Source organism: Macaca nemestrina, chromosome X (assembly GCF_043159975.1).
Source record: "Macaca nemestrina isolate mMacNem1 chromosome X, mMacNem.hap1, whole genome shotgun sequence".
NCBI lineage: Eukaryota > Metazoa > Chordata > Mammalia > Primates > Cercopithecidae > Macaca > Macaca nemestrina.
The window spans coordinates 23000975-23027628 of NC_092145.1; the positions used below are offsets into that span (position 1 = coordinate 23000975).

General features: G+C 41.1%; 1 protein-coding gene across 6 annotated transcripts in view; it reads left to right on the forward strand.

The window, feature by feature from the left end:
• The window catches only part of LOC105481428 (heparan sulfate 6-O-sulfotransferase 2), a 356581-nt gene that overhangs the window by 291463 nt on the left and 38464 nt on the right, over positions 1-26654 (forward strand). For 4 of the 6 annotated variants that reach the window (XM_011741023.2, XM_024792755.2, XM_011741024.2 and 1 more), the window contains one exon: positions 21852-21938. The exons of the other annotated variants lie outside the window; for them this stretch is intronic. In XM_011741023.2, the coding sequence (XP_011739325.1) occupies positions 21852-21938 (87 nt within the window). The remainder of the gene's footprint in view (positions 1-21851; positions 21939-26654) is intronic. 6 annotated transcript variants of the gene reach the window in all.

Genomic DNA, 26654 nt, shown 5'->3' on the forward strand with positions numbered 1-26654 from the left:
ATTTCGAGATAAAGAATAGAAAAAGCCTTTAGTGGCTGTTGCCTTTTCAATGATGTGTTAGAAGTAGCTTTTGTCCTGAAGGGTTTTATTTTGCCCAAAGCATTCAAATACTACAGCCCATAGAGATATTTTCGTAAAACAACCTTAGGGCTTATTGACTTTTTCTTGTCTGGGATTGCGCTGTGCTTAACCTTCCAGATATATGATAAATAGTCACAAATATTAAGAAAGATGTAAACTTTGTTTTGGGGAAGACCATGGCAGCAACCAGGCAATCTTGTCACATGAAGCAACTGACTGTGGAACCACAACCTGCTTTGCTCCTATAATGCCTAGGGACAACCAGACAAGAGTGGTTTAGGGAGTTATTTCATGTGATCATTTTTCTGATGTTAAGAGGTAGCAGCTAGTAGTTGCTCAGCAAGGTTCATTTTCCTCCTCTGTTGTCATTTACAGCCCAAACCCTTAGAGATCATAACATGGAAGAGCCCTTAAGGGTCTGCCCAAACCTTTCCATTTTGCAAGATAAGTAGGAAGGCTCACAGAAGTTAATGACTTACCCTTTGTCCTCGACTGGTCCTTGGCAGAAGCAGAGCTAGAATCGGGTCTATAACCCAGCCTCTTTCACAAAAATTCACTTTCACAAGTTAGCATCCTTGGCACTTTGCATAACAATACCACCAATGATAACATAGATACCACTTTATAGTTTGCATAGTGCTTTTCACCATAACATCTTGTGTTGAACTCCCATTGTTATCCATGGCTTTACTGGTGGCAATTTAAAGGACAGTGTGTTGTAGACTGGGATCCCTTACCCAAAGAGGAGTTTGAACTCCTTTTTTTAAAAGAGGGCTGAGAAAGGTTTCACTTTATGTTCTTGTAATTTCTTTCTTTCTTTCTTTCTTTCTTTTTTTTTTTTTTTTTGAGATAGAGTCTCGCTCTGTCACCCAGGCTGGAGTGCAGTGGCGCGATATCGGCTCACTGCAAGCTCCGCCTCCCGGGTTCACGCCATTCTCCTGCCTCAGCCTCCCGAATAGCTGGGACTACAGTCACCTGCCACCGCGCCCTGTTAATTTTTTGTGGTTTTAGTGGACGGGGTTTCACCGTGGTCTAGATCTCCTGACCTCGTGATCCGCCCGCCTCAGCCTCCCAAAGTGCTGGGATTACAGGCGTGAGCCACCGCGCCCGGCCCTGTTCTTGTAATTTCTTAAAGGATCTGTAGATAAAAACATTAAAATATTCTGGGTGTAAAATAAAACTGTCTCAGAATGGGAATGGACTTAAGGTACAGTAAGGAGATACAGGAGACAAATCAATGGAAGATTTAAAGTCAGGAATAAATGCTGATAATGGATCTCCAGATACTTCTCTTGAATTACAAAAACACGAAAAAGAAACTGTTGTTACTGGGGTGGAGACAAAACAGAAGAAAGAAGATAAAGGGAATAGGCTAAGGAGAAAGGAAGAGGTTAAGGGAGAAACCTCTGTATGAGGAACAAACCAAAGTTGACTCTTTTTTCAAAATTCCTGCATTATCTGGGATAAACAGCAAATGTTTGAACATAAAACACCTGAATCTCCCAGCGCTTCAACTGATTTGTGTTTTGGAAGTTAGTACTTTGGGAAATTGAAGACTTTCCATTTCCTAGGGAAGTTGCCAATTTAGAGTTTTACATAAGGGGTTGGCAAATTATGTCCCCAGGCCAAATCCACTCCATTACATGTTTGTTTGTTTGTTTTTGGTATGACCAGTAAGCTAATAACAGTTTTTATATTCTCAAACAGGTGAAAAAATTAAGAACAATGTTTTGTGACATTAGAAAAATATATGCAATTCACATTTCAATGTCTGTAAATAAAGTTTTGTTGGAACACAGCCATGCATTCATTTACATGTTGTGTGTGGCTGCTTTTGTACTGTAACAGCAGAGTCTGCAACTCTGAAAAGATTTACTATCTGGCCCTTTACGTGGTTTGTCAACCCTTGCTTTAAACCAATCTTTTGGTTTCCCTGGGCCACATTGGAAGAAGGATAATTGTCTTGGGCCACACATAAAATACACAAACGATTGCTGATAAGGAAAAACAAAATCTCATACTGTTTTAAGAAAACTTACAAATGTGTGTTGGGCTGCATTCAAATCAAAGCCATTCTGGGCCGCATGCAGCCTGCAGGCTGCGGGTTGTACAAGCTTGCTTTAAACGGAAGTAACTTCATGATCTGAAAGTGTTAAATAACTTTCTCTGGAGCCCAGCTCTTAACCAGAGGGGAGTTTAGACATTGGGATAATCTGGTTCAATGTAACTTAATTCAGTGACTTGTACTTAGAATCAAGTTACAAAAGTGGAATATTATGCTTCCTGTCTAACTATAAATTGTATTCCATAGAGGTACATCAAATATTTCAGTTTTCTAAAATATAATAATAAGCTTCCCAGTAATTCAAAATGAGATTAAGGGGAACTTTTTTTATTTGCTCTTTGTAACAACCAGCTTCATATAACCAGCAGCAAGCAATGGGGTCCCCAGACTATTTGAGGACACTTTTGTATCGATTAGCTATAGTTAAAGCCTGAATGGTTAAATCAGCAATTTAACTTTAAAAAAAAAAATGCTGTAGATTCTAAGTTATAATACCTCTACAGCAACAGACTTCCTATCAGGCAGACTGTGGAGACAAGCAGTTATTTGTACTGATTTCTGGCTAATTACTAATCTATTTGTTTGGCATCTCCCACCAAAATGCCATACCAAGCTGGGCTTTCCAAGGGCATTTTTGAATAATGGGATTCAAACAGGAATTTGAATGCTCACCTGAACCATCTCTCTGGATCTCTTCACTAGGATGAAGGAGGGTTGATTCCAGCTTGGGACAGATGACCAGGAGGTAAATGAAGGGGTTGAGGATCAGCATTGGAAGGTCAGGAAGGACACATTTTACAAGTTGGGACATTCAACCTATGAATCACTTCTTATGCAGTTTCAAGATGTGTTTTGCACTGATTAGCTGTCTTTGAAGCCCATACAGTTAAGGCAATTTTCTGCCTTCTGCCTCTTCACTGAGCACCTGTATTAGCTGGAGCTTAGATCTAAGAGAAAAGGATGAATTCTGTGACTTGCTGGAATGTATTCTACTAGCTAAGAAGACCAAGGGCCTTTAAGCTTCAGATTTGCATCACTGTCTCTTCAAACTAGATTACTTTAATGAGTACTTGATATGGTTTGGCTGTGTCCCCACCCAAATCTCATCTTGAATTGTAGTTTCCATAATCCCCACTTGTTTTAGGAGACACCTGGTGGGAAGTAATTTAATCATGGGGCTGGTTAACCTCATGCTCTTCTCATGATAGGGGGTGAGTTCTCAGGAGGTCTGATGGTTTCGTAAGGTGCTTTTCCCCTTTGTGCTTGGCACTTCTCCTTGCCGCCGCCATGCAAAGAAGGATGTGTTTCCTTCCCCTTCCACTATGCTTGTAAGTTTCACGAGGCCTCCCCATCATGCTGAACTGTGAGTCAATTGAACCTCTTTCCTTTATAAATTACCCAGTCTTGGGGTATGTCTTTATTAGCAGCATGAGAATGGAATAATGCAGTACTGTACTTTTGTAATTTTCATATTTATTTCTTACATTTTGAATCAATAGTTTCATATCATATGACTGTATATTTTCAATTACATGTTATTTTGGAGACCATGTCATTTTTCATGGGTTTTCATAGCTCTCTTACTTTTGGCTGTTATGGAGCTTAGGAGAAAGGTTCCTGTCATCCCCATCCTCTGGCTTTTCTGCTCTGCTAAAATCATTATAACTAGCTTAAATTTATATTTCAGGAACCTTCTCTGGAATCAAAACAGAGTTATCTTCTGATAAGTCTGTTTGCTAGACTGAAGATTTGTATGAGGATTATCAGAAATGTTGGCCGGGCACAGTGGCTCATGCCTGTAATCCCAGTACTTTGGGAGGCCAATGCGGGTGGATCACCTGAGGTCAGGAGTTCGAGAGCAGCCTGGCCAACATGGTGAAACCCCATCTCTACTAAAAATACAAAAATTAGCTGGGCGTGGTGGCGGGCGCCTGTAATCCCGGCTACTGGGGAGACTGAGGCAGGAGAATCGCTTGAACCCGGGAGGCAGAGGTTGCAGTGAGCCGAGATCACGCCATTGCATTCCAGCCTGGGGGACAAGAGCGAGACTTCGTCTCAAAAAAAAAACAAAAAAAAAAACAAACAAAAAAAAACTGTTGACTAGTGTCTTCTGTTTGGGCCGGTTACAGACAACACAGCTTTTTGTCATGATTTCTTGTAGGGCTACCGGTTTAAGTTCCAAATGTTGCACCTGAATACTCTAGAAACTATCATTTAGCTGATAACCTTGAATAATTTCCAGTCAGCCCTTTTTTTATCCCGAAGAGGTGTCACTTAAGATGAAATTCATTCAGGGAAGTATTGATCCACCAGCTGTTACTCTCCATTAACTCTCCCCTCCCCTAGAGGCTGAAAGAGTGCCCTTCTTGGGGCCAATGCATGTTTATATCACCCCTAGGTACGATTGTTCCTCCAGCAAGAGCCTTCATTAAGCCTAGCAACAGGATAAGGTAATGAGGCTTCTGCTTTAACACAGCAGAACATATATATCCAAATGAGCATGGTTCTTTGGCTCTCCTTTTTTATTATCCTGCCTTCTCCCAGGAGAAAGTAGTGCATTGAGGGGACCATCAAAACTCCTCCTCCCTTCCCCTTCTGCTGAGTTCCCCAAGACACCTGGTCTCACCTCCTATTCCAAATTGCCCAGAGAAAGAGATGATATGTGGACAGAAGACATACAGGCAGCATGGCAAAGAAGCCCAAGACTGGCAAAGAAGGAAAAGCGCTGAATACAATGGGCACAACAGAGGACTTCTATTGGTCTAGAAGGGATGCAGAAAGCCAGACTGGAGTGGACTAATTATTTCTTTATTTCTTCTAAACATTCTATGACTGAACTTGAAGGGGCAAGGAAGATGGCTCATTGGAGTGTCCTAGAATTCCATATTACAATTCAGTAATTTTCTTTGAAAGTATGGAGCACATAATAGATACATATTTGTATCACTAGCATTTTGCCTGTAGCAGGTGGTAAGTGGGTTGTTATTGCAACAACAGTGGATCTGAGCTGTGAACTTATACAATAAGGCCTATACTGCCATAATGACTATAGCACCAGAATCATCACCACATTTTAATTATAAGAAATATTATTGTACTCTGTCATTTCCCACTTATAAGCATCATGACTCTGCAAAGTCAGGTGGCAAGCTTGGATCATTTTTACTCTATTTTTCATTTGTGTGAACCAAGGTATACCAATCACTTGGGGGGACTGGTGTGATGGCTTGGAATAAGAACTCCAGGTTTTCAGCTCTGCATGTGGCACTCCTCTCAACAATCTGGATGAAATCAGGAGCTAGCATCACACACTGTTGCTATTTACAAAAGCCTAATTAATACCTCTCATTCCCTAATGAGATACTTTTTCTGACTCCACAGACAAGCAGAGCCAAGCAAGTGATGTCAGAATGCCAGAGTGAATTATTGGGCTTGTGTCAACCCAAGCAAAGATGAAAAATCACCCCTGTGAACTTGCTCCAGGAACACTCAAAGGGCCAAAGTTTTAATTAGTGAGGGTTGTGATTTACATTTGCATTCAGCATCCTAAGACTCTACATTAGTCTTCAAGCTCCTGCACTTCCCTAGTTGTTGTCTGACACTGGTTAGGATAGTTAATATACTTTTAAATAACATTATATTTAATGGACCCTTGAAAGCACTGACATATGAATCCATTTTCTGACCTGTCAGCAGAACTCTTTTCATTAAAGAATTCAGTGAAAGATCACATGTTGGGAGGAGCTAAAAGTTGGTGGCAAGGGACATTTCAGCTTGGTATCTGGTCCTTTCACCTACATCTACTATGAAAATTAATGAAAAGTTATCTAGGAATACTAATATTAGGATTCATTTCCAATCAAAGGGAAAATGATGCCAAAGCACTATAGTGAATAAAGGAATGCAATGGATTTATTTTTAACAAACATAGCAGAACTGATATAATGGAAAAGGGTGCTGATTTCTTCAACATATTCAACATTTGCATGTTGCTGTATTGGTTAGTACATTTGACAGCTGTAGCATGTTCTCTTGACTCTGCTTGGTTGGGAGATATCTTTGTCCTTTGAGAGTGGATTGAATTTTGGGAATCAGTCAAATGTCCTGAGAAGATAATAATGATGTACTAATTGGATGATCAGACTGGGTTGGGGCCAGAAGTGAGGTGTGGACTACACAGTCATGAGTGATATTTCTCATGTGGCTCATAACTGTCTGTAAAGATAGTTTCCAGGGAACAGCTCTGGAAATGTGAATGCCAGCCGTATCCTTGGCATCCGTATACAGCCTCTCTGGATGACAACTTTGAGAGGACCAGCATGCATTGGGTATAATACAGGCCCTCGTGGGCTTGCTAAAGATCTGTTTCAAGACTTTGTCACACCGCCTACATTGGCTCCACATTTGACAAGTAACTATGAGCATGGTTCTCCTTCCAACAATCTGGATGGAGCTAGCATCCTCCATGAGTGTAAATTTACAAAAGTTTAATTAATATCTCTTGCTTGCTAATGAGTTACTCCTTTGACTCCATAGACATGCAGGGCCAAATACATGATGTCAGAATCCCCTAAGTGAATTATTGAGCTTGTGACAACCTGGGTCAGAATGAAAAATCACCTCAGTATATTTAATCCAGGAGCAAATAAAGGGCCAGAGAATTAATTAATATGGGTTTTAATTTGTTAAGGTCTTAAGAGGGAGCCTCTGCTCTGGTGCCTTTTTGTGTGTATCCTCTTTGATTATGGGTGAATATGCCTTTGGGAAAAGATATCTACTTCTTTACTATGCTCCTTGGTAACCTATAGACAAGAAAGAAAAAAGTGGGTTCTTAGTCTTCAGAGAGCATCAAATCGTTGAATTTATTGTTTAGGTGATGAGCCAATGCCCTGTTTCGAGGAATGGCTTTCATGAGGAATTGCTAGGAGGCATAGAAAAAGAATTGCACATAGTGGAAGTAGATGATGATAAAATAAAACAAGTGCTAGAGCTGGACAAGAGAGCAACACCCCATGAGTCCCGAACAAAGAACTAGAAAGAGACCCAAGGAAAATCAGAGTGCTTCTCTGCAGCCTTTGGCTAAGTCTCCCTAGCTCCCAAAAGGATGTAGAGAGCAGACAACACCGCTGATGAGAGGGCAGGATCCAGACAGGTGAACTGTGCTAGGGAAGGGGCTGCCAAGGAAAGCCCCAAATGCAATGGTACAAGGTGATCCAGTGGGAGCAATCCTTCCTACTGTCCCATGAGCAGGCAGTTTGGGGAGCCACTGGTCCAAGGCCTGCATTCAAATTCATGCCTGCTGGTTTTTCACGATCTTTCCAGGATCAGGTTAGATCACAGAAAGGCCGCCCATTTGCCACTTTAGCTTAGCTGTTACCGGCTACCTTCCAATGTGGTATCTCCAGCTGCTATTAAAAAAAATGAACATGAGTAAATTTTACTGAATGGAAAGTATATCCCAGTCAACTTGACTTTTTAAAATGTCTCTCTATATACATACATGTATGTGTGTATATAAATATAAATATATATATGAATGACACTGTCCTGTGGAGACTGCTCCTACATATCCTGTAAAATCAGTGCTTCATGGTTTTGGCACCAGGAATAAGTTTGATTCTCCTGGCAAAATGATACCTTCTCTTTTATCACAAGTTGAGAATGCTATTATCCAGCATGTTTCTTTTATTGCCTTTGTTGCTAGGAAACTCAGAGCTAACCCCAGCATTCAATTTCAGTAATCTTGCTCTTTAAGATTCTGAGAATGAGTCTGTCATCCCTTCTAAAATATTTCTACTGATCTTGTTCTTCCCCAGGGTCATATTACAGGTATGCTTTAGGATAAGCTTTCTCAAAATTGGGGTACTAGATGTGTTATAAACTATAAAAAATGGTGCTCTGACCCTAGTCTGTGGTGGTCCAAACACACCAACCTGTGTTCTTCCTGGCCCATGCTACTTGCTCTGACCTGGTGCTCCTTGAAATAAAGTGGATTTCTGTTAGTTACAGTTCCTATTTTTACACTAAGATTGATGCTTTTTTTCCTATATTAGTTATGAATTATAATTTCTGTATGCCCCCAAATATCAAGACAAGTGGGGATGGGGAAACAAAGAGCGGCATGCATCTGTCTAATATTTTTTCTTATCTCTGGAGCTGGTTGCATAAAGCTGTCAAGAAGGAAATTTCCACTTAAACCAGAACCCTCCAGCACTAGGAGTGCTGACCTGTAGCAATTACGGATGCTAGGATTGTTTTGGTGTCTTACTTGACTTTCAGTTTGTGACCATCACTTGACAGAATTAAAAATTGCCTCTGTTCTATCTGCTACTTTCTTGAAGGGGACAGCTTATTCCAGAAGAGACAGTCTGAGCAGGAAACAAAGGCTCTGTACTGTGTCCAGAAACTAAAACTAGATAGGTCAGGGCCCATACCTGAAAGCAGTTGGTTCTCTACAGCCCATGGTTATCCATAGGTCATGGATACATCCTGGCAAGCAGGCTGTAAAGGAGATGACCCCTTAATTGAAGTAACCTAGGTGTTACTTAATTGTACTTAATTGTACACCACCTAGGTGTACAAAGGATGAGTAGAGAAAGAGTCCTTAAGGGAAATTTTTAATTGTTTACCTTGATTGATTGATTGAGACAGGATCTCGCCCTGTCGCCCAGGCTGGAGTGCAGTGATGTGGTCATAGCTCACTGCAGCCTTGACCCACCTGGCTCAAGTGATCCTCCCATCTTAGCCTCTGGAGTAGCTGGGCCTACAGGCGATGGCCACCATGCCCGAATCATTTTAATTTTTTTTTTTTTTTGAAACGAGGCCTCACTATGTCGTCCAGACTGGTCTCAAACTCAGGAGCTCAAGCGATCATCCTGCATCAGCCACCCAAAGTGCTGGGATTACAGGTGTGAGCCACCGTGCCTGGCCTGGGAAATTTTTAAAAAGAAACAGCAGCACTTTTTGAGAGTAAGAGGGGCGTACTCGCCTTCTGGGGTTTTATTTCCCCCTTGGGCTTCTGAAACTTTAATGCTGAACTGACCTCTCACAAGCCATAGACAAAACTGAGAATGTCAAAGGTAACTAATAAACTGCTCTGGGAGGGAAAAAAAAAAAAGTAAACATCGTTAGAATGGATGGGGTCTAAAAACCCATAATTCTAAGAATCCCAGAAGAAGCACTGAACAGCTTTTTAAAGCCACTTCTTTTGCCCCCAAGCCACAACGGATTGTTTATATCCCTTTGAGGCAGCTAGCTGGATGCCCCTCTTCCCAATTCTCGGATTCCCTGAGATAAATACCATCTTGTTCCCTTATGTGCCAACTCTACTTTCTGCTGTTGGAAACTTCTTTGCTACTTTCAGGGCCTTCTCCTTTCAGATCTGAAGGTCTGGTCTACTTCCCCAAGGCATGATGATAGACTGGCATTCTTGAGCCCCAATGAAGGTTCTAGTCTTTCACAGCTTACATTATCTTCCCATCTCACATAGAATCATTCTCTAAAACGTGTATTTCTGAGGTGTCTGGACTCATACATCCTCCATTGAGAGGGGCTCTGAAAATTGTTTAATATGGTTTAACATTTATGGCATCTCTTCCTTGACAGCGTCAGTAACAGAGTAAAGATTGCCATTTTCTCACCAACGTTAAGGGAAGTCAGGGATAGGGCAGGTTTTTCCTGTAGTAGCATCTGCTCCACCAGTACTGAGAACATTCTCTGCAAGGAGTTTGCTCTTTATGATATTTAGACATTAGACATTTTAAATAATAAGCATGATGTCTACCTTTCATGTTTTTATCACCAGAGTTTTCTACCTCTCTACTTCTCCATCTGCTCTAAGCCAAGAAGTGCCTCCAGACAGTGACATCTGGCACTGTGATTAAAGTGCTTAGTATAGAGAAATGGGTGGACACCTGGTTTGTATAGGTTTAAATAATTTATTAAATAAGAAGTTGATTGTTTCGTGACTGGGAAGAACCAGAGGACCATTGTTTGAAAGCCCACAACCTATATTACAAAGAGGTGATGGAGATGATATCATGACTCTCAGGAAGCACAGGCTTTTGGAAGTGTTCATCAATTGGGTCGTGGCATAAGACTGACTTAAATTCTTTTTTTATTTTTTTTATTTTTTAATTTGTTGTAGAGACAGGAGTCTCGCCATGTTGCTCAGGCTGGTCTCAAACTCCTGTCCTCAATTGATCCTCCTACCTTGGCCTCCCAAATTGCTGGGATTATAGGCATGAGCCACCATGCCCAGCCCTTAAATTCTGATTATATCAGAGCTAAGACTTTCTTGACGTTCTGAAGCCAAGTTGAGAGCAATAAGACCCATTTCTGATTTTCCACATAATAAAGGAAACAAACCAGGAACAATAATCAAAAATGGATTTGTTGTTTCTTTGGGAAGTTATAACCATATTTGCATAAACTTTAAAACAGTTACGGCATCTAGTTGAGGTACTAAAACAGTTTCTTTTCTTTTTTTTATTAACTTTTCTTGCAATAAATAAGGCAGACTAACAAAAATATATCCAAAGCCAATAATTCTGTATTTGTTTGGTACATGATGCTTCCTTCAGCATACTTCAGGTCATCTTTGCCAGGAATTGATGAGAACAGGTTGCATATAATTACAAAGGCTTCTTGGTGGGATGAAGGATAGGATGACTGATGAAATACCACAGTTAATCAGATAAGTGCACCAGGGAAAAGCAACATGTAATGGCTAGAAACCCAAGACACAAGACTTTTTTTTTTTTTTTTTTTTTTTTTTTTTTTTTTTTTTTAGATGGAGTTTTGCTCTTGTTGCCCAGGCTGGAGTGCAATGGTGCAATCTTGGCTCACTGCAACCTCCACCTCCCAGGTTTAAGTGATTATCCTGCCTCAACCTCCCAAGTAGCTGGGAATACAGGCACCCACCACCATGCCCAGCTAATTTTTTTGTATTTTTAGAAGAGACAGGTTTTCACCATGTTGGCCAGCCTGGTCTCGAACTCCTGACCTCAGGTGAGCCACCTGACTCAGCCTCCCAAAGTGCTAGGATTACAGGTGTGAACCACCACGCCCAGCCATCAGCAAATGAGTCTACTATGATGGGAATACTCATGCCCCCCGATCTAGTTTCTCCTTTGATCCCAAGCCTTCTGGCACTGTTCTCCTTTGAGTCCACTTTTCCTTCTCTGGTCTGTCCTCCTTAATCTTCTTCCAAGGCTATTCTCTTCTCATGCTACACACTCTCCCCATGTAATCTCTTCTAAAGGTTTGAACTACCACAGACTCCCAAATCTCTAAAGACCATTCTTCAGCTGAGGTCTCTATATCCAGCTAAGTTCTGCATCCATATATCCAATTGCCAACTAAACATCTCACCTAGAGGTACCACAGGCACACAGAACTCAACATAGCTCAAAACCGAACATGTCATCTTCTTCCACATACTCTCCCCAATAACAAAAGAAGGCTGCCCACCCTTCTTGTATGGCTGATATTGGCACATGGAGCCACAATTAATTCATGTTACATCATCTTTGATCCCATGCCTTCTGGCCTTGTTCTGTACTCCGTGGTGGCTATGGCCTTGTTTGCTATATGCTAGCTAAGTTCTGTCAAGTCAGTGCTGCATCCTTGGATACTTACCTTGAATACATCCCTTCTTTCTGGACCTTACTTTTCTATTTCTAAGGATTCCTCTAACTCTATATTTCTTTGAGTTTTTCCCTTGTCTGGGGAGGGGTCAATAAAGAGCCTCACTCTTTGGCTCAGTTAAGCATCTTGGGTTTAACCAGACTATGATTAAAAACTCAGGTGCATCAAGAGAAGTAGATTGGTTTAAATTATACAAGGCTTAGCGTTTAACAGTGATTAGTGGGTGATATAAAAAAGATGTGTTTTGTTTTCATAAATTGTCAGAATTCTAGTCTTCTGTTTTCGTGCACATTAAAATAATGCTCAATTTTCCAAATCATAACACAACACAAAGAGGCTGACAATTGGGTTTCACTTGGAAAGGAAAATTAAAAGTGGCCAATACAGATCATAGAATAGATAATATTTGCAAAGGAGACCCTATTTAGAAATAACATTCATTCAAACAAAGGTATGATGCCTGAATGTGTGATAACTAAGTAGTTTAAAAATTGAAATAGTTTCATCTGTCCCTGTAAATAAACGTGAAGAGAAAAGCACAAAGTCCTTTGGTTTAAAGGGTCAATGTTTTTAACAGACATGAACGCGTAGTTTGGGGGAACTTTTCTTTCCTTACTACCCCGGAAGGCATTTTCAATATCTTGTTGGCATGGCCCTTCTACTTGATTTCTAAGGAGCCAGATGCACTGTTTGCTTTTGAGACAAGGTCTTGCTCTGTTGCCCAGTCTGGAGTGCACTGGTGCAATCACAGCTCACTGCAGCCTTGACTTCCCAGGCTCCAGCCATTTTCCCAACTCAGCCTCTCAAGTAGCTAGGATGACAGGCATGTGCCACCACATTCGGCTAATTTTGTTTTTATTTTTGTAGAGACAGGGTCTTACTATGTTGCCCAAGCTGGTCTTGGACTCCTGAGCGCAAACAATTCTCCTGCCTCAGCCACCCAAAGTGCTGGGATTACAAACATGAGCCACCACACCTGGTCCAGATGCACTTTTAGGTACTAGAGACATTTGGCCCCCTAGAAAGTACTCAAGATGCCAAGTTCAGCAACAAGGAAGTATTTGAATACTGTTGGCTTTGGGCACAACATGGAGCTAGAGAATGGGTACCCCATGGCCCAATGTCAAAATCAGAAGTCTTGGTTAAGTAGGACCAACCCTGCCTCAATGACCCAACTTGTTCGAGTTCTAGCTATAAAGAGAATGTGACCTCAGCTCTTCCTGATTTCAGTGCCCAAGCTTTTTCCACAACACCAGGGCTGCTTCCAGTTAGTATGGCAACACCATTCTCCAAAGTTGCTAATTCTCACTGGTTTTACTCTACTTGAGTTTCCTATCTGTGGGCACTAGAGCTAAGAAATACTTCTGCAATAGGCTGTCACTTTTTAGTCATGAAGTGTGATTTAACATATAATTTGAACAAAAAGCCAAAGCCACATGACTCCTTTAGTAAACCTCTAACATAGTATGCGTCGGTCAGTCAATTCAATTCAATAAACATGTTAGAAGCGAAATTTACCAGGTGTGGTTTTCAGTCAGCAGGTGCTGAAAACCTTGTATGTGACAAATGTGTGATCAGAGATATTGTGAACAGATGTGAATACAATTTGCCCTTGTCCTTAAAGAAGTTAATATGTAATGTGCAGGCAGAGTGGACATTCTTGAAAATCCCATAAGAACATATTAAGTAGAAAGTGAAACAAAGTGGTAATTCACCAGGGAGGAGGAAATGAGCCTCTCCACCAACACTTAGTTTGTATCATTCTGTAGTGTAAAATCAGAATCTCACCTCCAAATGAATAGGCTGACTGACTTCTCTTTGTTCTCCGTGTGCTAATTCTTGCCATTGCAGTTGACTCCTTTGGCTTTTCCTAAAAAGTTCACTGAGACTTTTCTGGCCTACTCTGGGGACTCCCTAATGTATAATGTTCACCAACTAGGCTCCAGTTGTGAATTTTTAATTATGCCGGATCATTTTCAGTAAATAGAACTTTGGGCTCGATTAATGCTGTCAGATCCAATCTTTGTCTCACCTGCTATGGAGCTCTACTCTGTGGTGTTTGCAATAATTGCCACTTCCCCAGGAAAGAGGAGCTTCTGCAGAGATAGATGTCAGCAGCCCTTTGCATTCTCATCTGTCCTCCTCAGAAGCCCTACAGGGGGGAACTTTATCCAGCAGATTTGAATTTTGTTGTTTGGAAAGCAGAGACAATGGATACGGCTGATTGTTCTCTTTCAATTTCCACCAAGTGTGGTTGTCTCATGCTTCCTGTGAGGCAGTAGTTCTCAAAGTGTGGGCCATAGACAGGAAATATTACCATCATCTGGGAACCTGATAGAATTGTAAATTCTCAGGTCTCATCCTAGACCTGCTGAATCAGAAACTCTGGGGATCCCCGCCACCTGCATTTTAAAAATACTCTAGGTTATCTGATGTATGATTAAGTCTATGAGCCCATTGTTGAGAGAGAACTGTTTCAAACAAAGGACAAGCATAATTTCATTCTATTTTGTGAAAATTCTCATAACCCATTTTTCTGATTTACAATGCTTCAAAAACAAAAATCCTAATTTTCATAATGGAAACTCACATTTACCTTTGCTTTCCCTAACTTCCCCAAGCATAGGCAGTTGTTTCCTGTTTTATTTTGCTAGCATTTTTTCACACTTGTTTATTCCACTTGGTACTTTACATTGTTATGTAGCTGTTAACGCTTGCCTTCTCCACTAGCCTTGTGGCCACCTGCCAGCAGGAACCTTGTCACACTCATCATGGTATCCCCAAGGCTACAGAGTAAACACATTCAATATTTTCTGAGAGGATAAATTGGTTAACATTGTATAATTTTCAAAACTAGGTAATGGCCTTAAGAAGTAGGACTGGCATAATAGGAAACTGAGACCCAGAGACATTAAAGGATTCAGTTGGTAAGAAGTTGCAGAGCCAGGGCTAACAACAAAAGCTTACCTCAGTATGGGAAGGGTGATGGCCACAGATCCCTCAAAACTGGCCTAATACACTAAACTCCACTCAGGAAGCTTGGGATACTTCAGCTCTTCAAGGGCAAAGCCCTTGATTTACTCCCAGACAGGTTGCTCTCTGCCCCCAGTTGTGGTGATGTTACTAAGCTTGGGCATCATGTACCACCCAGGATGCTAAGAGAGGGTAGCTTACCTCAGTATGGGAAAGGAGATGGCCACAGGTCCCTCAAAACTGGCCTAATACACTAAACTCCACTCAGGAAGCTTGGGATACTTTGGCTCTTCGAGGGCAAAGCCCTTGATTTACTCCCAGAAAGGTTGCCAGTTAGTGAGACACGTGCAGAGACAGAATCAAGAGGGAAGGGAATCATGTTAAAAAAAAAAAAAAAAAAAAAAAAAAGGAGATTTTAGTACTATTGGAGGTATAAATCCTAGTACTCAGTTAGTCTGTGGTAAAGAGAAAAGATGTGAACTGCAAGTGAAGCCAAGGTAGAAAGCTCAATTTTGCTCATCTGCCAGGGTGTCCTTCTTACGCCAAGGTGAAAACAGCATAGGATGTACTCGGTGAGGTGTTTGTTATAGGAATAGGTTGACAATGATTGCCACCCATCTCTTGGCACCCAGCTTGCCTTGTCATCTGTAAGCAATCTGAGTGGGCTGGGAGAATGGGGAGAAGCAGGCTATGTATGTGGGATGAAGAAAGCCACCGGCCTGCACCAGGAATGAGGCCTTCACTTTCACTCATTAACCTTAGCATTGATCTCTACATAACTAAGTTACCTGGCTTAGACTCTTTTACTTGGACCTCTGGCATACAAGTCTTTGTACACAGTTGTAAATCCTCATAGAGTGGGGTGGAAGTAAACAGATTCTGGCATAGGATGCTTCTTGAAACACTCCTTAATCATAGTGGATCATTGTCGCATCAGGCCTCACTGCTTATCTCATGGCTTTGAGTCTCACTTTGGAGCAATGACCGTACATCTGCCCTGTCTTTCTTCTTGAGCTCCAGTTCCATCTCTCTAATTGCCTACTGGGACACTGTCCATCAATACCCCAACTCGATAGGCCCCAAACTAAATCCGTCATCTTCTCCTCTAGTCCAGATCTCCCTCCCAACTACTCTGTCTCTTTCACTGGCAGAGTAAATTTGTTCTCAGTCATCCAGCTTGCAAACCTTCTCAGTGACTTTCATTTAGGGTTTATTCTCATTCTCCAAACATAGTCAATCCCCAAGTTGTCATATTTTCTTTTGCTATGCCAGGCATAGTTTCTTTCCACCCCTATAACCACCATTCCAGCCCAGCCTCTCATTATATTTCAGATCTCAATTACCCCAAACCATCCAATTCCATAACTATGATTTCTGCTCCTCAATCCCTGATGTGATGGAGAAGCCTAGAGTTAGATGCAAATGCAACGGTTGTATAATACCACTTACAACTGTTAGATACAGTTCTATTGGCCTCTGATAGTCTGTAACTAAGGTCCACCCTGTTGGTAAAGACACATGGGATTAGTCAGCTTAAATGAGAAAATAATATAATTTAGAAACTGACTCATGTTCTTTCTGGATACCAATGAGGCATTCAGTGATGTGACTGTCACTCTCTGGGCAAAAACAACATGTACCAAGAGATGAAGAGAGCAAAATAGCAACAAAAATCAATGAGCCCATTGCTGCAGTCTCTGATGCCCTGTGGTGAGCTGCTAGAGTGAAAAGTTAATGGAAGGGGAGAGGGCAAGATAACATGAGTGCCCTGGCTGCCTTTTCCAAGTGCTTTTGCAATTCCAGAGTAACTATGAGCTTCATTGTGAATGGTTTACCTGATCAGTATAATTCCCTCTGCTTTGTAGATAAGAAGACTAAGAGAGCAAGAAGTTAAATGCCTTGCTGGCAGCCAGGATTAGAACTTGGAATTCCTGAATAAATGCTTTGAACTTATGAGGCTGCTTCTGAGAGATCATAGTTACACTGGGCTTCATAGCAATAAAAATGAGCTTTTCCCTTCCCTCAGAAATTCTCAGTTATTATCCATAGTTAAGCAAAGGGGAACTAGAAGAGGATGCTAAGTAAAAGTACATCTCACTGAACTGAACTTTCTTTGCCAGATGATTATCAGAAATATAGATAATGGGCATAAGTTACTGAAAGGGGCAAGGACTCTAATTTAGACACCTTGGGCAAAAGAAATGAAAAAGTTTGGAACAAAGAAAACCACTCAGGACATAACCTAACAAGATAGAAAAAATGAAATGCAGAAGTATTATCAGCTTTAATTAAAGGAAATCAATATTTGAAGAGCTGTCTTGCTCAACAATAGAACAACGGCAAACATACTTCAGAAATGTGAGCCTTTTAGAAAAGAGAAAAGCAGGTTTTCATGGGGAAACAATCATGATTGAAAAACCTTTCAAAACATGACGACTTGGTGTATCTGTTGGAGAGGGGCCTTAAGCACCTGTTGGGGAGGCCGACTAGATGAACTTTTATCCCTGGGAGAGTCTATCTGTTTTAAGTGCATTTTATTCAGTCCGGGAGTGTTCAGGAGCCTAAGAGGCATCTCTAGGGAGTAAAGAATAGCTAGTATTTCTCTCAGAGAGACTTGAAACAAACCCTCAACAATAAGGTGGGTTTCATCTCAGTTATCACAAGAACACACATTGGAAAACATTAAGGACTATACAAATACAACAGATGTGTTATTTCACAGGCACTCTTCAACCATCCAAGCAAGCTTACTTGAGAGTCCTTTCTAAGCTCACCTTTTTTGTGATACACGTGATGACCAACCTTCAGTGACTGGAGTCCAATTCTCCCAGACCATTCCTCTTCAGGGATGGAAGATATGAGACATGTGTCACCACTTCCTTCTCTCAAACTGGTGCAAGACATTAATACTCAATCATGACACTTCTTTCCATTGAGCCCAAATGCAGCTTTTTAATTTATTCGCTCAACGAATATTTTTTGACTGCCCATTTAAAAGTGAGTTAGAGAGACAGATAAATAATAAAATATAAGCAACACCACGAGCACCACATGCTAAATGGCTAGTAAAAGATATGTAGACAATAAATATCATAGCCAAACCTGTTATTTTGAAATATAATTTCAATTTCCTGGGACCCTGAAAATTAATTTTTAAAATTTCAGTACTATTGTAGTTGTATCAGCACAACTATTTTTCAGGGATCTGGAGATGAGTTAATTCCAAAGAGAGCTTACAAAGGAGATGCAGAAGTTTCTGTATGCCACCCATCAAGAAAGTGAATCAGGTGTGTTTTAAGCCATGGGGTTCTTCTCCCACAAGTACCTTTGACCAAACAGCAAAATTCAGATTGGATTGGGTCTGATTGCCATTTTGGTTTAAGTACACTGGATACCATTTCAGCATCAAATCATTCAATCAGAAACACTTTGAAAATGCTGAAGAGTTGGGTTAGTTGCAGTTTTCCCACCTGAATTACAATGTGCATAATACTGCAAATTGTTTTTTCACTTTTGTAGTGCTGGAGACGTTTATGGAGCCTGTGGGAAAGGGTTTTCTTGATGGAGATGGACAGCCAACCAGACAGAAGGAGTGCTAGCACTCATTAACTTTTCCTAACAGAAACTCACCTGTAATTGTTTTCATAAGCCTTTAATGAGGCTTGGTTGTGAGGCACTAGAGAGAGGAAAGCAGCTTATCCATAGAAAAGGATAGTTACTCAGGTGAAGTAGAGGAAGCCTGGATCCATACCCTTGGAAACTGTAGGACATAGCGTTTGAGATTACAATTCAAAGACAAGATGAAAGTGACGAGGGCTGACAAGTAGTCTAGAGATGGGCAAATCAAAAGAACAACCACTGGGGTAGATCTGTTTCAGATATGTAAGTTAGGAACTCTAAATCAAGGAGCACCCACCCCCCACCAATCTCATATATCCAAAATTATATCTGTATGTCTTTGAAACAGATTGGGTTTATTCCTGTAAATCCCTGGGATTGCGGGATGTTTCAGTGACCAGAATTCTTGGCAGGATCTTAATCTTTAGGTCTTTTCCCCAAAGGTCTTTGAAGCTACCAGTCAGTCTGCAGCTGCAGCATTTTCTCTTTATTTCTCATGGGACCCTTCTGGAAAATGCAGTGTCCTTGATATCACTGCTTTGATCTCCTTCTCTCTCAAAGTTTCAGAATTGTGGCATCTTGCCCAGGCTTATCTAACTGACCTGGATTTTGGTGGAGGAATGAAGACTTTTTCTGTCAATGTTAGGTAAACTTTTCTATACCACAGTCAGTACATCTACAAAATTAAGCTCCTAGGATCCAAGCTAGCCACAAGTTCTTCTCGATCCCCCTTTCAGATACATTTCGTCACCGTTAATGGATCTGTTATTTGCATAGAAAAAACATTTCCAGTTACTTGATTAATTTTACCCCTATTCTTGGTGCCATGCCTTTCCTGTGTGATTTATTCCTGAGAATGTTTTTGTTTTCATTTCCCCAATATCTGCACTGTAGGTCAGAGGGGACCTTATTCCTATCTTTTAAAGGATTACTGCTCCAGGACCACCTCCTGCTAGAGCACCAGTTGACAATAATAAGGCTGTCGCTGCCAGCTGATAGCTTTCCCTGTTGTCCTACTGTGTCCTGCATTGAGCTTAAACAGGGTCAATTATAATGTAGACTATAGAGGACCCTAGTGCCCAAGGCACAGACATGGAAATTTAGCAGTGGAGGATGTTGTTTTATCAAAAAAAAATTAAAAAATAAAAAATAAATTTAAAAAAGTGAATGAATGAGCTTAGTGACTCAGCACTTAGTGATTTAGTGATGACTTAAATCACCACCTACTCTGAGCCCAGTAGTGTGCATGAGACACATCAAAAATATCCCTTGTTTCTGAATGCTTCCAGCCAAGTTTCCCACTGCCTACTGCTTAGGTGAGGGGCTAGGAGGAGGAAGATTCAGTGACCAGTGACCAGGGTGCAAGAGTGAGGAAGTTGACACCTACTTTTGTGACACAGAGCATATTAGCATATTGCATTCTTTGCATCAGGCTATGGCAAACTTCTGGAAGAGACAATTTTGAATTTGTGAAGAGGACAGTCAGGCTGATCCCTGGTCTCACGTCCCTAAGGAATCATTTGCCAGGAAGTCATCATGGATGGATAGAGGCAGCACCAAGTGAGTTCTTCAGTCCCCACTCAGAATGTGGCCACATTCTGGTGAGTCTGTGAGTGGTACAGGCTAATGATCCCTGCACTGTGCAGGAATCCCAGCACCTCATTCCAGTGGATTTCTGCCCCCTCCTCTGGGATAGAATGTGTGTCCACTCTTTCCAGAGCCATCCACTCCAGCAGCAGAGCCAGAGCTCACAAGGGTATCTCCCACTTCTAAGAGCTGTTTTTCATACCCCCTAGATGTTTTTTGTTTTGTTTTGTTTTGTTTCTTGAGACGGAGTCTCACACTGTCACCTGGGCTGGAGTGCAATCGCGTGATTTCGGCTTACTGCAAACTCCGCCTCCCGGGTTCAAGCTATTCTCCTGCCTCAGCCTCCCAAGTAGCTGGGATTACAGATGCCTGCCACCATGCCCGGGTAATTTTTTTTTTTTTTGTATTTTTAGTAGAGATGGGGTTTTGCTATGTTGGCCAGGCTGGTCTCAAACTCCTGACCTCGTGATCCACCTGCCTCAGCTTCCCAAAATGTTGGGATTATAGACATGAGCCACTGCACCCGGCGTAGATGGTGACTCTTAAGTGCTTGGACAGTTGCTATCTCTCTGACTTTTCCTGATCAGCCTTTTTCCGTGCCCACACACATTTTATTATCTTTGCAATCACCAGGAACCCATGATTATCTCTTGTTCCAGTCATATCCATGAAGTCATTTGAAGCTGATGGGTGCATGGCAGAATATCTTTTGTGACCCCCAGTCCACCCCACATATAAATACAGCTACTTGCAGACACCTATTTTGGAGGTACTTAAAAGGTTCATAAATATCTGAAAAGCTGTTTGACATTTTCTGAGGTAATATTCTTTGCCACTGGAAGGTTCTATTATACACATTAAATATGAAGATACATATTTTTCTTTCTTACCTTCACTTTTTATAAAAGGTTATGCTGACATAGAACTTACTAATAAAAAAAAAATCTTCCTGATGAAATCAGGATAAATAATTCCACACATCGTCAAGTGGAGGGAAAGACTTTGAAGTGGTTTCCATGGAAATCTGAAGATGAAGTAAAGGAATAATTTCAAGGCAGAGCAGCTGAACTGAAGATAATGGTAAAATAGTTTGATAAAGGAAATAGAATGAAGTAATCAAGAAGACTCCAATCAATTATTCCTTTTTGTTTACCTTTAGGTGATTAATTCGTCTGCGTTTATTAACCTGATGAGATTAAGCAGGCCTTCCTTGTGATTTATTTCGTAATTGTTTCCAAGGTTTGACATAAGCAGTGGAGTTATTGAAGGTGGAGATTTAAATTCAATTACTCATGAAGCAGGTGGTGCTTCTTCTGAAAGAATATCTGAATTCACGGCCTTCCCATGTAACATTATGAGTGAAAATTATTAATTCATCTGATAGTATCTCCCAAAGACTTTTAGAAGTCATTTGGCATCCACATACTTCACTAAAAGTCAGCAGCTTCAGAACTGAACATGTAATGAAGAGAATTCAGTGCCTGGAAAGAAATGATTTTATTTTAAAGACTATATATATATATATATATATATATATATATATATATATATATATATATATATATATATATATCTTTTAAACTAGAGGCCCCCTTGGGGCCTGGGCTGTGGTGCTATCATTAATGGAATTCATGAGTTCAAGCTTTGAATGCCAAAAGGGTAGCTTTCTTTGAACTTGACCAGTGGTTCCCACTCTCTACCTTTAAAGGGCACAACTGGATAAGATCATACTTTGACAGGAGAGAGAGAGAGAGATTGGCCGGGGGTGGTGGGGGGATATGCAGGCTGGCCTTGAAAGTCTTTAAATGAAGTGACTAATTGCTTTTTGTCTCTGTGGTCCTTGTTGTGTATATGTTTTCTATTCTTTCTGTGGGTATAGTAAGGATAAACGGGGTTCTCCAAACACTAACGCAGGCGCCAACTCTCCGTCATCCACAAAGACCCGGAACACATCTAAGAGTGGGAAGTAAGTGAAAAGTGCTTCTGTACATCTGACATAGCTGTCAAAAAGTCAAGTGCTGTCTGCCTTTTGTCATTTATTCATATTCATTCAACAAAGATTTGTGGAGTGTCTTCTGTGTGCTTCCCACTGGGCTCATCACTGGGGAATTGAAACGAGCAAGGCACGTGTCAGTAATATTGGGTTCATGAAGAACTAGGGAAGAGGGAGGAGAGGGATGGGAAAGTCAGGAGATGACTCTGGAAAGATAGCTTAGGGCTGACTGTGAAGGGCAAGGACATAAGTCCATAAAGGCAATGTAAGAGTTGAATTACAAGTTTGAAGAATTAAAGCAGCAGCAGCAGCACTGATTTATGACTTACAAGGTCCATGAAAACCTGTCTTGATCCATACACTGAGGTTTAGACTTGAGTTAGAAGAATCTGGTAAGCCTTTCCATAAATTTCCTGGTTTAAGTACATTTATGTTTTAACCATATCACTGATTTACATGATATGTATATTCTTTTCCTAGTTATTAACATGCACCACGTCCAACATGAAACTGTCTTCTTGGTATTACCAAAACTTGTATGGGCTGAATATTTGCGATATTAGATTGACCTTTCTTGGGCTTATTCCAGAAGACAACACCAGCTGATCTCTCCCTTTGGCTTCAGCAAATTGTGACAAACTCAGGCAGTGTGATCCCATGCAGATGATATACCTCTAATTAGACACTTCCCCTTGGAAGTTGCTTCAGCCCTGTGGTGAATGACTCCTCTGTAAGCTCTCTCTCTAGGGTGTGGGGCATTGTGACAGGCAGAAACACAGTCCACAAAGAGCACCCAGCCTGCATCTAGGAGAAGATGAAAGATGCCTTCATCATGCTAAAAGCTCTAATCTAGCAATAAGATATGTCACTACAAGAGCACAGCTTTGCAATGAAAGGTGAATTTGTAATGGTCATATATTTTATGTATTCTGCATTGGACCATAAATGCTGCACTTTGAATATGATCTTATATTCAATTCCCAAAGCAAAAGATCTGTTGGCTGCCTTTTTTTCCTTATTTTCCTCTGAATACCATTTCAGGTTTGCATATAAAGTTGAATGCAAGCTATCTTGCGGAATATAAAAAATGGTGTTAAAGGCATAAAACTAAATCTCCAAGCAGTTAGAACTCATTTCAGTTATTTATTGCTGAGCACCACAATAAAAATGCTGTATAAATTATGAAGGAAGGGAATTGATGCACACATTCCCAGGCAGCTGAATGTTTTCAAATTAGTCCCAATTCATTGTTAACACGCACTCTCAGTTAACAGGGATGGCATTGCAGAACTTCTTTTAACTCCATGCTTACAACAATGGCAGACCCTACCTGGGCACCTTGTACCTACCTGTCACACCAACAACCACAGGGCACAATCTCCATCTATTAGACCCTGATGTATAATTATGGATGTTTGTGATTTGCTGTTGCCTTTCCAAAGGGGCCTTCCCTTGTTTCTTTTGACTTTGCAGGAGTTCACTCTCTTACTTTTTGAGTGAAGAATCTCCGTGTGAGCTACAAAAGGAGCAACTGGTAGAATCTGAGTTAAGATGACATAGAGAATGCATACCTAATACCATACCCAGGTTTTCAACAGTGGGAGACCTGAATAAATACATTCTTAAGTAGATAAAAAATTATCTATATCTCACTTGCCATACTTGGACACATCCCAAGCTTCTGCCATGGTGAAGGGTCCCTCTTTGCACATTTTGAGCTAGGTGTCTTTTACTTGTCATGTATAGTGACTCATAGGCTGAGCTAGTTCTGAATTCTTCATTGTTTTTGTTGTGAAAAATTACAGGTTATCCGACATGCTCTTCCTAGATATGTGTGCCAGGGTTTCTTGCACTGTGCTCCTTCTCTTAGTCCTCTCCCATCAGTTTTCAGGAGATTTTTCCTTTTTTCCATTACTGCACATTTTCTCCTTCTCAGGATATCATTTTCAACGGGAGCAGTACTGACCTTCTGTGCATATGGTGAGACTGTGAAGGGCATTTTTCACACTTTATAGAACAGTGCCTGTGGATGTTTAGGCACTGTGTTCTAGTTCAGAACTGTGTTTCCAGTTCCTGCTGAACTGCCTATGCATTTCCTTAGCTTTGGTGTGTGTGGTGGTGGGGGGGGATAGGTAGATGTCTCCACCCCAAGGCTTTTCCCCATGGTGTATTTTCACAACAACCAGCACAGAGGATGCCATGTTCTGATGTTGTTTGACCTAATGACAATAGGATATAGAGCAGTTTTTAAGACTTTTCCTATGTTCTTTTGAGGCCAGACACAGGCTAGGAGATAGAAGGAGGGTTCTTTTCTTCCCTGAAAAGAAATTCAGTCTTCTCTGTTTTTGAAGAAAACAAAAATGCAAAAGTCAAGTTGCCCCAAATATGCATCGTGGCTAAAAATAAGGAATATGTGTTCACTGAGTGTTATGGGCCAACCTGTGTCCCAAGCACTTGGTACATTTTGTCTCATTAATCCTTGCCTACCAAAAGCTCATGAAACAGGCACTATTATTTCTGTTGCACACACGAGGAAATTGAGGCTCCAAGAGGATAATGATATGCCCACCTGAGGTACCCAAATAAACAATTTTGGTAAAAAACCTTCTTTGGCACCAATAATAATAATAGTAGTAGTAACTAAAATATATTAAGCATCTACTTTGTGCCATTGCACTAGACTCTGGAGCCATAAAAATATAAAATACTATAGGTACCCTCGAACGGCTCACAGTCTTAGTAGGGAGGACAGAGGATGACAACGTGGTATTTAAGTCCTACAAGTCCTAGCTGACACCAGGGTTGGGGTGGGAAATAGGTTATATGGGGATATCAATAAAGGCTCCTGAGAAGCAATCCCTGAGCTCTTTAATTTTATCCATTTACCCTTCAGGTAGCAAGGTTAGGTCAAAGGAAGAAAATGCAAGTCGGTCGCTCCAGAGGGGCAGAATCCTCTGTGTCTTGGTCAGAAAATGTTGGAGTTGTGGATTAGGTCAAAGCTAAAATGGAATGTCTAATTCCACCATTTTCCGACTTTCAATCCATTTGGAGCCTACTGAGATTCAGTGTAGCATGCTAAGTCACTTAGGAAACCTACAGCTTGAATGTTGCATCAGTTCTGCTTGCTCTATTTCATTGCCTGGATGTGAAGCTGGGTAGCCAGCCCTCTGTTTCAGGGAAGAACAGATGGAATGGGATATGTCTGAGCAGCAGAGCCAGACTACCCTGGAAATGACTTTCAGGGAGGTGCAAACAGTTTCTTCTATGCCAACAGTGAGCCAAATTGACAAGACAGAAAAACAAAAAATTCAGTGCAGAACTGTGTCACTGAGATCAGGAAGCACAGGTTTTGCAGAGGTTGACCCATGACCAATCAGGCCAGACCATTGCATTTAGCCTCACATATGGTTCCCTTTGGTAATGTGAACCTGTTATTCTGGCCAACACAGCAGACCACCATCAATCCATTTGCTGACCCATTGGATTATCCCCAGAAAGCACTTAAACTGTCAAAGCTGGGCATGTGTGGTAGCCACCAAGAGCCTTTATAATGTTCATTTGGTATTGGAGCATTTTCATACTTTACATGAGACCAGTTACTTTGCTGAACACAAGGACACTGAGACTCAAGAAAGGTAAGTTACTTTCCATGAGGCACACACCTAGCTACTAGCAGAGGGCAGTCTAGACTCCTGGTCTTCTGATACTTGTCCCATGATCTTTCCACTGCAATGTATGCTACAATTCTTCTCCCAGAGAGCAAGATACTTCATCTAATTGCACCAAGGGAGGCCAGGAGCCAGATCTCAGGATGTCCAGTCAGGTGTTCTTCCCTCTTTTTGTGTGGACTCTGTCAGGTACTGTGAAAATGGAGACCTTTGGAAAAATTAGAATCATCCTACTTTAAAAAAAAACGTAGCAGTAGTGGTGATGAAAGGAAAAAGCATGTACTTCTCAACTGCTTCATTTTTTCCTCTAAAATAATACCATTCTGGTTCTATTTGGACAGCTACCTTTCCTCAACAGTATTGTTGAGCCATCTCAAGCCTCTAATATACTCCATCAATGAAGCAATAGAGAACTCATATATCACTACAGCTATTCTCCCTCGAATCAGCCAACCAAAGCTGAGGAGATGCAGATTACATAGGTAGATAAACAGACACACATACATCTGTATCTATGTATGACATTCGGAGGCATCCATTTAAAAATTAAATTTTCCAAAGTTGAGATGATGATGGAACTTGATCACTCCTCTCAGTCTGAGATGTTTTTCAGATAGGCTCAGGCTAGGGAATAACAAGGACCAAGTCCAGTTTCCAAGTAATAGTGAAGGCCACAGATATTATGGGGCCAGGGCAGAGCAACCAAGCACAGTGCCTGGCAAATGATACTGTAAATGTTGAATTAAGCACTATAAGTGATGGGTTAAATGAATTAAGCTAGGGGAAGGAGGGATATTAAAATGGGGAAAAAGAAGGTATATAGAAGGGGAATATGAGATGATCAAGTCAAATCCTGCTTACTCCACAAATCTACTTGGAGCTGACTCTGGTAGCAGATGCCACAGGAAGACCGGCTCTAACCTGTCTTTGCCAGAAGTATCTCATAGTGAACGAACCTGTTTATCTATTCGGTAGTATCTAGATGAGAGTAGTCAAGAGCACATAGCTTCATAAATAAACT